The 11,480-nt window shown below is 42.7% G+C and overlaps 1 protein-coding gene across 1 annotated transcript in view; it reads left to right on the top strand.

Annotated features, from left to right (window-relative positions):
• Nlk (nemo like kinase) overlaps positions 1 to 2,618 on the top strand; it is a 145,216-nt gene extending 142,598 nt beyond the window's left edge. Inside the window, exon 11 of the mRNA XM_010642338.3 lies at positions 821 to 2,618. Within this exon, the coding sequence (XP_010640640.1) occupies positions 821 to 875 (55 nt within the window). The 3' untranslated portion in view covers positions 876 to 2,618. The remainder of the gene's footprint in view (positions 1 to 820) is intronic.
• Positions 2,619 to 11,480: the final 8,862 nt, after the last annotated feature.

Raw genomic sequence — 11,480 nt, 5'->3', positions numbered from 1 at the left:
TTTTTTTTTTTTTTTTTTTCTGTAGAAAGAAGACATCAAACTGTATTTTTACTTCTCTGTGATTTTTAAATTACTTTGTTTTAATATCTTTACTTAAGAGCCAATGACCCAGTCAAGCATTTTAGCACCTTCCAGGTACAAATTACTGTTATCCTGGCCTCTGGGGAAGCCATGTGATTTTATACATACACGGATTCATAATCCAATTCACAACCTTAGATGTGGGAAGTAACTAATAACATCCTTGGGTAACAAGTGCTAAATGATTATTCATACTACCTTATTAATACTTGATAAAAGAAATTGTATGAGACTCAAAATAGGCTCCTACTTAAAGTCATTATTTTGAGGGGCTACTTTTATTTTATTTTTGAGAAAGAAAGACTACTTTTAAATGGATAATTCTGCATCTTAAAGGTAGTTTTCCCAATTAAGAATAGCCATTACTGCTTTTAATAACTACTCACTGTAGAAAACAGTTTGTATACACTGTTTGAGTTACTCATCACAATATCCTATAAAATAGACAGCATGATCTTTTTCCAAAGGAGGAAGAATGAAGAACTTTTGTGCCATACATCCCATAAATAACATGTTTTCAAGCCCATGTGTTAGCCACTGTACCTCATTGCCTCCTTTTAGGTAACAGATCCTTAAGTGAAAATTCTGGAGCAAGTTTAACTTGAGAGATGTTAAGGAAACTAAAATTCCAGAAATGGACTTAGCATTTTTTTAATGGAAGAGAACAGGCAGTCTTCTGTTGCCCTTTTACCCACTGTGGTGCCACAACTAACTTCGCCATTTCTCCCTTCTCTTCCAGTTCCACTGTTGCCCAGCCATCTGAGATGCCCCCGTCTCCTCTGGTGTGGGAGTGACAGTGGGAGATAGTATACTACTGAAGATGTGATGTAGCTTTCCACTGGAGTCTGGGATTTGCAATTCTGGAGGTTAATCATGCTTGTACTGTAATTTTACTAATGAAGTTTTAAATTAACAACCACTACTTGTATGATATGAATAATATTTAGAAATGTTACTAGACTTTTAATCTTGTAAAGTGGTTGTGCTTTTAGAAGAAAAAAATATTTTACCCAGAGTCGCACATGTTTTATGAATTTAGTGCAGCTGTTATGGCTCACCTCAGAACAAAAGAGAATTGAACCAAATTTGGGAGTTTGGGGTTTTTGTTTTGTTTTTAAATGAAGTGAGATTGTTCACATACACTACGCACATACACACACACACACACACACAAAGACAGTCATACGTTTTGATATTTGAGCCATTCTTAAAAATTTGGGGTTTTCTAAAACTAAAGAATCTGGAAACCTTGCCTGCGACCAATCATGGAGCCACGCGAGCGGATCGTGGCCGCACTCGGGGGAGGGGCGGGAGGAGGGGCATGCCACCTAAGGGTCGAGCCCTATAATTAGCTTCTCGTTAGAGCCGTGATGGTGATGTTTGCTGTCTAAAATCCAATGTTGTGGGTAGAGAGAATGAGTTTGTGACTAGGAGAGACTAAATTTTTGTTTTCCTTACCCAGTATAAATATATATATATATATTTAATCTATTTTTATTAGAAGTTTTTCTGCTCTTTCTTACATAAAAGAACCCCAAGCATGCATCTTCCATGTGTGTAAATAATTCATTTCTGGGCTAATTTCAAAAGAATCCTAACATTGCTGTATAGAGAGAGAACTAGCTTGCACATTTTAGGTCTGTGAATTCTGTATAGTTTTTCCTGCACTGGACAGTGAAAAATAATAAATAAAAGACAAAAACAAATTTTAAAAAAATTTAAAGCCACACAAAAAAGGCACATAGGGAATTATGTCAAATGTGTTTGTGTCCTTAGGCAAAGCTGTGGGAGTCTTGAAATGTCACAGTAGTAAATAACTTATTACTTTGGACAAATTCTTTTTTCTGTTGGAACACTGAATTATTCTGTGCATATGTATATATGAATACAAACTGAAGGCCTCTACCTCCTGGAGTTATACAACTTGGCTTGTTTACCTCCACATGCTGATGATGACTATTTTTTTTTTTTAAGTTCAATGTGGAGACTTGAAACTTGAATGTCCCTTCCAACTTTTATATTAAAAATAAAAAGACAAGAAAATTGAAGATCGTTTTTCACCTGTACAAGGAGTACTAATGGATCGTCTTAAAATTGGTCTAGGAAAAACCTTGGTGTGTGTTATGGACAATTAACTGTTAAAGTTATTGTAAGTTATCTGTATTTAGCAGAGTATTTTCATCTTGAGTGATCTGAGCTGAATTTGAAGACTATTAATAAGTTATGTTTGGAAGTTTTAACTTCAATGAAGTAATTATTTGCTGTGAAAGAAACAAACATTGAATTACTAAACAAAGATGGTGCAATATCTTTGTTTTTTTTTTTATGAGGCTCCTGAGAATCAACCCAACTGAAGCATTTCAATTCACTTGAATGAGAAACGTGTTTAGTATCAAAAGAGCCCGAGAAGACACTGGTGTGAAAGGTACAATCTCAGAGGTTGGTCAATTACCGTGGCACACTTTCTGGTCACTTTGTACAATGTAGATTTGAAGTACAGTGGTGAAAACATTAAATGTGACATTTGAAAAAGATGTGTTATTTATTTCCTTTTTTCTTCAGTATAGCTTGTGTCCAGACCAGAACAGCAAAGTTTTGAGAGATTTGCTCTTTACATTTTCATTTTTTTACCTTTGAGGAAATTGTTGTCTTTTAAAAATCTTCCCAGAAGGCTGGGGATTTAGCTCAGTGGTTCCACTGCCTACCTCACAGGCACAAGGTCCCAAGTTCGATCCCAGGTACCAAAAGAAAAATCTTCCCAGAAACTAAACTTATGTTTGCCAGAAAAAAAATTGAAAAATTCACTGATACAAAAGATGCTGTGATTTAAATATATAGAATGTGGAAGTCTTTTCAGACATTAGAGTGGATCCTATGGTTGTCAAGCCTTTTTTCCTCCTTTTGAAGCAAGGAACCCTGTGTTCATGTGAAATCTTACCCCTGCATGCTGGAGTTCGATGCATTCTGTAAGATGGCTCTCCAGGATACAGCTGACTAAGGGACTTGATTCTGCCTCCTCTTTTTCCTGCGTCCTGCCCCTAGCAGCCCAAAGGTACTTCTCTAGCTCATCTCAGCTCCCTGGTGGTGTAATTCAGACCTGAAACCGGACTCCCTACCTCAGAAAGCTCTCCCTGAGCCTGGACAAAGCAGTATTACTGTATGTTTGCGATACTGGGGGTTGAACCTCATGAATTCTAAGCAAGCCCTACTTGAGTGCTCTACCTCTGAGCTACATCCCCAGACCCTTTTTGTTTTCTCCCCACAATACTAGGATTAAACCCAAAGCCTTAACACCGAGCTGTATCTCCAGCTCTTTTTCATTTTTTATTTTGAGACAAGGCCTCACTAAATTGGTCAATCTGAGCTTGAACTTACGACCCTCATGCTCCATCTTCCCAGTGTTTGAATTACAGGTGTATACCACCTGGCTTGACTTTATTGTTATTTTTATTTCATTTTGACATGACCTGAATAAGTTGCCCAGGCTGGCCTCATACTTAAAATCCTCCTGCCTCAACTTTTTGAGTAGCTGGGATTATAGGCATGTGCCACCATCCCCAAATGTAATATATTACTCTTGAGTTTGTATGTGGGACTTACTTCTCCCTATATTTTCTTAATTTAGCCAAATGTTTTGTTTTGTTTTTTTCTGGACATAGGAGTTAGCTGTTCTAGCTCATATAAATTAATATAAATACATGTATTCATTTGTTTATTCAAAAAATAAGTTTATTCATTCAGCCAACCTGAATACTTTCTAAATGCAAGAATTGCTTAGAAGAAAGCTTTGTTGTAGTAATGCTTAAAATAAGAAAGTTTTACTAATATGTGCGTTTTGAATGCACATGTAACTTTGAAGCTAAAGGTCGACATAGATACTACGTAGTGAACCAAGGGATTTGTGCCTTACCTAAATTTGTTGGGAACTGTAAAATGTGGAATGTCTAAAGCCAGTAGAGAAAGAATGTACAGATGAGTTAGGGCTGTATTCAGTTGCAATTTGTTTGCAGTTTAAGACCCCAAAAGATGGAAATAATCTCGTTTGGGATTTTTAATTATGTTTTTCCTCTCTATTGTGTCATTTAAAATATTACTTTTATATTAAAATAAAAACATTAGGAAGCAAAATTTACATGAATTTTTAAATTATGATCTGCAATATTTTCAGAAAACAAATTTAGTTTTCTGCCCACAGAGCCTTACCAAAGGGAGTTCTAAAGGGGAATTACGTCAAGAAGGAAAAGGCCAGGTGCAATGGCACATGCCTGTAATCCCAGCATCCTGAGACGCTGAGTCTGGAGGATCACAAATTCAAGGCCAACCTAGGCAATTTAGTGAGACCCTGTCTCAAAATTTAAATTTTTTAAAAAGGGATCAAGGATGTAGCATATAGCTCCGTGGCACAGTGCTTGCTTAGCAATCCCCAGTACCACAACAGAAAACAAAAGCTAAAAACCAAATCTGTCCAGTATAAGAATAATAAACAAAGAAACTAGTGAACATCCAGTAAGAACTAAGTAAATACAGTCTGCATAAAACAGTAATAATAATGTCTGATGGGGAGAATAAAGTAAATTAGAGCCTCATTCTTTAAACTGAGAGACACACCCCAGAGGATGAAGACTCTCAGAAGTACAGGCACACAAGGTTTTTTTCAAGAGTCAACTTGAGTCTACAGCCATACCAGCCTGGACGTGCCCGATCTCGTCGTCAAGTGTCAACTTGTTTTCCTTGAGCCCTGTTCATCCACCTTCAAAAGATAATGCTTTTTAGACATCTCAGGTAATATTATGGCATGGTGTTCCTGGGTGGCCAAACAATGGAACACTGTGAGCAGTTCTGTTTCCTGAGCCGGGGGGCTGGGGTGGAGCACAATACTAGAGACTCGCCTGCACACCAGAAGCCCTGAGTTCAACGCTCCGCACGTGCACACAAAAGGACACCTTAGCTGTTTCATAGCATTATGTCAGATCGTGTATCAGTCCTGAATAGTATTTTATTTCACTCAGGCAACAAATTCGTGGCACAGATTTGTCTGTCTTGAAATTGCAAAGAAAGATTTTTTTTTTTTTTTTTCAAAAGCACATATAAAATGAAGGCCTTTTCCAACAGGCGGTAACTCTATTTTGACTGCTTGCTTTGCCGATGAGGACTTTCCATTTGGTTTATATGGTAGACATTTTCCATATTTAGAATTAGCCTGAATCTGTGGCTACAAAGTTCTGGCAAAAATATATATATATTTAAAGCAAAAGATTAAAAAAAATATTGTACAAATGTTGGCAAGGACATGAAGAAATTGGAACCCTCCTGCATTGCTGGTGGGAATGTAAAATGGTACAGCTGCTACAGAAAACAGTTTCAGTTCCTCAAAAAAAAACTCAACTTTAGAATTACCATTTGATCTAGCAGTCTCGTTTGTGTACATGAAAGAGTTGGAAACCATTCCTCAAACGTATTTGTACACCAGTGCTCACAGCATTATTCATAATAGCCAAAAGGGTAAAACAACCCAAATGTCCTGTTATTCCTATTTATTCAGACTTGAAATTCTCATAAGTGATACGGATGAACTTTACAGACCTAATAAGTGAAATCAGACATAAAGCAACAAGTATATTTTACATACATGAGGTACTTAGGACAGTCAAATTTATAGAGACAGAAAACAGAATGATAGTTACCAGGAGCCAGAGCAGTTAAGGAATTACTGTTTACTGGGCTTAGGATTTCAGTTTCAGATGATGAGAATGTTCTGAATTTGATGATGGTGATGGTTGCAGACCAGTGTGAATGTAGTTAATGCCACAGAACTATACATTTAAATGTTATGTATATTTTATCATTTGTGTGTGTGTGTGTGTGTGTGTGTGTGTGTGTGTGTGTGTGTAGATACACATAGTGCTGTCCCTGAAACAGAAAGGTGTTTAATCCATTTTCAGTCTTTCTAGGTAAAAGAACCATTTTAAGGGACTTAATATAATCAGTTGACTGTAAATACAGGAGTTTATTTCTAGATCTCAAGTCTTATTTTATTGATCTACATGTTGGTCTTTATGCCTGTACAAAATTGTCTTAATTACTATAGCTTTGTATCTCTTGTTTTGTTTTAGATAGGGTTTCTCTAGTACTTCCGTGTTTTTTGGGTTTTTGTTTTTGTTTTTGCAGTACTGGGAATTGAACCCAGTGCCTTCACACTGCACATCACCAGCCCTTTCTTATCTTTTACTTTGAGACAAGGTCTTGCTGATGGGCTAAGTTACCCAGGTTGGGCTTAAACTTGCAGTCCTCCTGCTTCAGTCTCCCAGAGTGCTTGGATTATAGGTGTGTGCCAAGACAACCAACCAGCTTTTACAACTAAGTTCTGAAATCGGGAAGTATAAATTCTCCAACTTTGTTCTTTTTCAAGACGATTTTGGCTTCTCTGGGTCCCTTGCAATTCCATATGAATTTCAGGATTGAGTTGTCAATTTCTACAAAAAGGCTAGGTGAAGTTTGATAAGGATTGCTTTAAATCTGTAGATCAGTTTGTGGAATATTGCCATCTAAACAATATTAAGTTCTGATCCATGAATGAGGAGGGCTCAGTTTCTTTAGGATTTTATTCAACAATCTTGTACTTTTCAGTATACGAATCTTATAATTCCTTTTTAAAATTTATTCCTATTCTTTTTATGGAAGAGGGGTGTGTGTGTGTGTGTGTGTGTGTGTGTGTGTGTGTGTGTGTGTGTGTGTGTGCGCGCGCGCGTTGTGTGTGTGTGTGTGTGTGTGTGTGTGTGTGTGTGTGTGTGTGTGTGTGTGTATGCGCGCACGTGTGCATTTTATTTTTTAAACAAGTCTCACCGAGGGCTGGGGTTTTAGCTCAGTGGTTTCATCGCCTGCCTCACAAGTGCAAGGACCCAAATTCAATCTCCGGTACCAAACAAACAAACAAAAAGTCCCACCTGTTGAGGTAAAGGTGAACTGCACACAGCCACATTCAGTCATAGGCACAGTATCAGCAGCTTTCATTACAACAGACGACTGAGTTGAGTAGCTGGTGCAGACTAGCCTGCCAAACCTAAACTATTTGTCTTCTGGCTGTTTACAGAAAAAGTTTGCTGGACTTTTTAAGTCTACAGTAGGAACTCCACAGATGAGAAATACTAACTTTTCCATTAAGTGGGCTCCTTTACTTCTGCCACTGGAAGTATTTGAGACATCTGTGTCTTGGAAGAAGCTTGAGCTGATTCCTTAGCTCGCCCTCTCCCCCTTTAAGCAGACAAACTCCTGAAAACACTACCTAGAATACAAATGCCAGTATCTCCCAGCCTTCCTCCTCCGCTCCACCTTACACACTAGAGCCTGGTGGATCTCCTGTGAAGCACTGCTGTCATCCCAAACCGCCTTACTCAGGAACTCCCGCTGTCTGCCTATCTGTTGGCTTCTTAACTTTCCACACCCCACAAACTGACGCTCCTTCCCAAGTCGCAGGTACCCCCACTCCTTCCTAAAAAGCGAGGCTGGGACTACGTGATGAGTCAAGGTAGGCATTCACCTTCAAAACAAAAGTTAAGGGGGTGCTAAAGACTCAATAACCAGCGTAAATATTGTAATGCAATTTTTATGATCTAACTCAATGCCAAAAGATCTATGAACAAAATGCCTGAATTTTAAACAAAGGCTTATCTTGGTGGGGGGGCTTTTTTTGAGGCAGGGTCTCACTATGTAGTTGAGACTGACCTGGAACTCACTATGTAGCCCAGGCTGGTCTCGCAGCGATCCTCCTGCCTCAGCCTCCCAGGTGCTGGGATTACAAGAGTGCGCCACCACACCCAGCAACAAAGGCTTATCTTTATGAATTGATTCTTACCTCCTCTGCCCATGTTCATGGATTCTTTGACATGAAAAAAGTGACCACTCGAGACAGCCCAAGCTAGGTGGTCGCTACCTCAATGACTCCCATAGACCTCGAGACAGTTCTTAAGTCCCCACAGCATCCCGGGACACTGACAGAACCTTAGCTTTGGTGAGTGAACACTTAATGTTTGGTTTGAGGTGTGTGGCCATCTGTGGACTGGAGCCACAGTAGCTTTCCAGGTCTTAGCACTTTGCATCGTGCCCCAGCCTCTTCAAGTTTGACCTGTCTGCATCGGAACCTGCCTGGCTGGCTGTTCTCACTCAACTAGGTGGCAGTCTGCTGTGACAGGGACTTCCCATTCTGCTCACTCAGCAACGACTGCAGCTTTGTGTTGGTAAAATCAGGATGCATAAGGCACAGGAATTGTTTTTTTGTTTTTAAGACCCCAACATAAGATTAAAAGGAAACGTTTCTGAGAAGTATTCCAGACCTTTAGAGCCAACAGTCACAAGGGCACAGGCTTTGTTTTGAAGGAACTGAAAGTCGGATGGGAAATGTATCCAGAGACAGGCTCAGAGTGGAACAGGACAAACCTTTAGAGACTGTACCACAGAGGTACACATGTGGAAATGTCATCGAGCAGAGGTAGTGGGGCTGGGCGTCTTCCTCTGGACCTTACAGTACACAAGGACGGGGAGCAGGGTAAGAAGGGTGAATGCATTTTAAGTAGACATGAAAATGAAACAAGCATAAAGAGAAGAGCTTTACATAGTTGCTGGTAGAGCTCCCTTTGCACCACCGTGAGGGCCACTGCTGGAGCTAAGGTTGTCTCAACAGTAACGTGCAATAAGGTTCATAAAGAGAGGGAAGTTTGGGGGTTTATTTCTTCACTACTGAGACTGAACCCTTTGTGGTGGCATGTGCCTGTAGTCCCAGGACTTGGGAGGCCAAGGTAGGAGAATCAGAGTTTAAGGCCAGCCTGGGCCATCGAGTGAGTTCAAGGCAAGCCTGAACTACATAGCAAGACCTTGTCAAAAAAACACACAAGAGAAATTGAACCCTTTGCACAGAGCTATATCCCCACCCACCTACCCTTTCTTTTTGAGTCGAGGTCTTGATAAAGTCACTGAGTTGCCCAGGCTGGGCTCAAAACTTGCAATTCTCCCAGAATGCTGGGGTCACTGAATACATGCTTTGAAAGATGGATTAGTTTGCTTCCTCCACTCATCCAGAGGTCAATCTGACATCAAATTAAGAACCATCGACTGGAGATTCAGCTCAGTGGCAGGTCCTGAGTTTGATCCCCGTACTGGGGGAAAAAACAGAACAGTCGGGCCAGCCACGCTGCCCATGCAGGCTAAGACAGAAGGATCACAAGTTTAAGGTCAGCCTGGACAACTGAGGCCCTGTTTAAAAAAACAAAAACCTCCATTCTGCCATTGAAGGAATTTAAAACTGAAGAGCAGCTGGGAGATTATTTGGGATGGACCAGCCATCCATGTGCATGCGAGGCCTTGAAAACCTTTTATCTACAGACTGCAGACTTGGCTGGGGTTTAGTTGCAGCACATGGACAGCTGTGCACTTACCCAGCTTCCTCCCCCAGCAAGCAGTTGGAGTCAACAAGGAGCCCATGGGTCTGTACTCCGCATGCATTAACAGGTGCACCATGTCCTTAACGCCAGTATGTGTGCTGGGGTGGGGGTGGCACTTGCAACTGTTTCCAGGCCCTGACTGCAGCCAGGCACACAGGGTTCTAGGCTAGCCAGGCTTCTCCTGGGCCCTGAGCCTCATCTGCAGGGACCTTGTCAGGGAGGGTGCTGTCCTGCCCAAGGATAGAAGACCTGAACTAAACACCACGCAGACCCTGGTAAGAGCCTGGGCATAGGGGCTAGGACACTGGACTTGAACTCATTTTGTGATATGGGACGAATACCTCTCTGAGCCTCAGCCTCTACGAGGTGCTGGGCCCTAGATTATCTGGAAGGGTCCTGCCAGCTCTTCATATTCTCTTCCAAATGCACGGTCTGGAGAAGGTTGGGAAGGGCAAGGAGTCCAGGCTGGCAGGCAGGAAGGCACCACTAGCCTTGAAAGCCTTACAAATCTTAACACATTCTTTCCCCACATGACCTAAGGTTCCTGAGGCACTGGCTCTCCCCACCCCACTGCCAAAAAACAGCATCTGGTTCTGAGTCATCTGCCTCAGCTTCTGTAGAGGGGAAGAAGTTTTTCCCCGTGGGCCTGATCCACTGGGGAATAGGAAGGCAGCACTGAACACCTCTTCTTCACACTGGCTGCCAGCTCTGGGGTCCTGGGCAAGGCTGACCTGAAGCGTCAGAACTGTGTTCCCGTGTGCTCACCCCCCGCCATGCCATTCACCTCTCTCTCCAACCCTAAGGGAACCTCCAGGTCCCTCTGCTGCTATGTCTCCTGCCACCCTGTTGATTCCACCCCTGGTAAACCCCTTCCTCCCCATCCACCCCACTACCATGACATCAGTTGTCACCTCCACAGGAAATGGCACCTGGCTCTCCCCAAGGACTCAGCTTCCCCACAGCCCTCTCTGGAGCAGGCTATTCATTTTGTCACCCTTCAAAGTCAGGCCCAGCAGCCTCCGCTTTTCCTCCACTCCCTGAGGCTAAGGCACACACCTCAGCCCACACACACCTTCGTCCTGATTATTCCCCTTCCATATAGGCCTCCGTGGGTTCTGTCTCTTGACCTCATTGCCAAAGACCTACCCCTTCATCCCACCACGGCCATATCCTCCTCCAAGAAGACTCTCTTCCTCACAGCAGAAATGCAGGCCCCGTACCCTCGTCCTCATCTCCCAAGCTCCTGGCCCACTGACAGCCTATGCGTCCCCGGCCTCCTTGGTAGGGCCTCGACGCCGCTCACTTCACCTTCTCCCAGTCCCCAGCCCCCGCTCGTCTCACGTCTGTCTCCTCATCCAGCTCAAACTGCATCACCTCGGTCACTATGTTCAGCTCCTCAGCGTCCCATGTGTCTTCCTGAACCCCATTTTGGGATGAGTCCAACAGCCTTTCCCTGAGCAGGCCCCGTGGAGAAAGGACAGCCTAGGAGACGGGGCTTCCCGATCAAGGGCCACCCCCCTCAGTACTGCCAACAACCCCGTGTACCACACAGCCCACCCACCCTAACCCGTATCCTTCCCTTCCCTCCACCTTAGAGGCCTTCAGATATTTCCAGCTCTTCTTTCTCTATGGAAACTTCCTACAGACCAGAAACGGACCTAAACAAACTCGTCTCTCTAGTCTGAAGAAATGCTTGACACCGTGCCGAGCACATTTCTTCTCCCCTTCCTGACCAGCTGTCTACACTTCCTGCTTCCATTCCCCTTCTTACTCTGCTGCCATCAGTCTCCTGCCCCCATCACGACTGCTCTCAACAGAACCAACAGTGCGCACACCCAGTGTTGCCCTAACGGTTACCCTGGTAACCTTCCTGCGACACCACTCTCCTCCCATGATCCTTGAGCTTGGAGCTCCTCTGGATCTCTCTGGGGCCTCTGCTCTCAAAACTTCAACTCCCCTGAATGC

The sequence above is a fragment of the Fukomys damarensis genome, unplaced genomic scaffold (genome assembly GCF_012274545.1).
Source record: "Fukomys damarensis isolate Sample0158 unplaced genomic scaffold, DMR_v1.0_HiC HiC_scaffold_13, whole genome shotgun sequence".
Classification (NCBI taxonomy): domain Eukaryota; kingdom Metazoa; phylum Chordata; class Mammalia; order Rodentia; family Bathyergidae; genus Fukomys; species Fukomys damarensis.
This window is presented reverse-complemented; position numbering and strand designations above follow the sequence as displayed.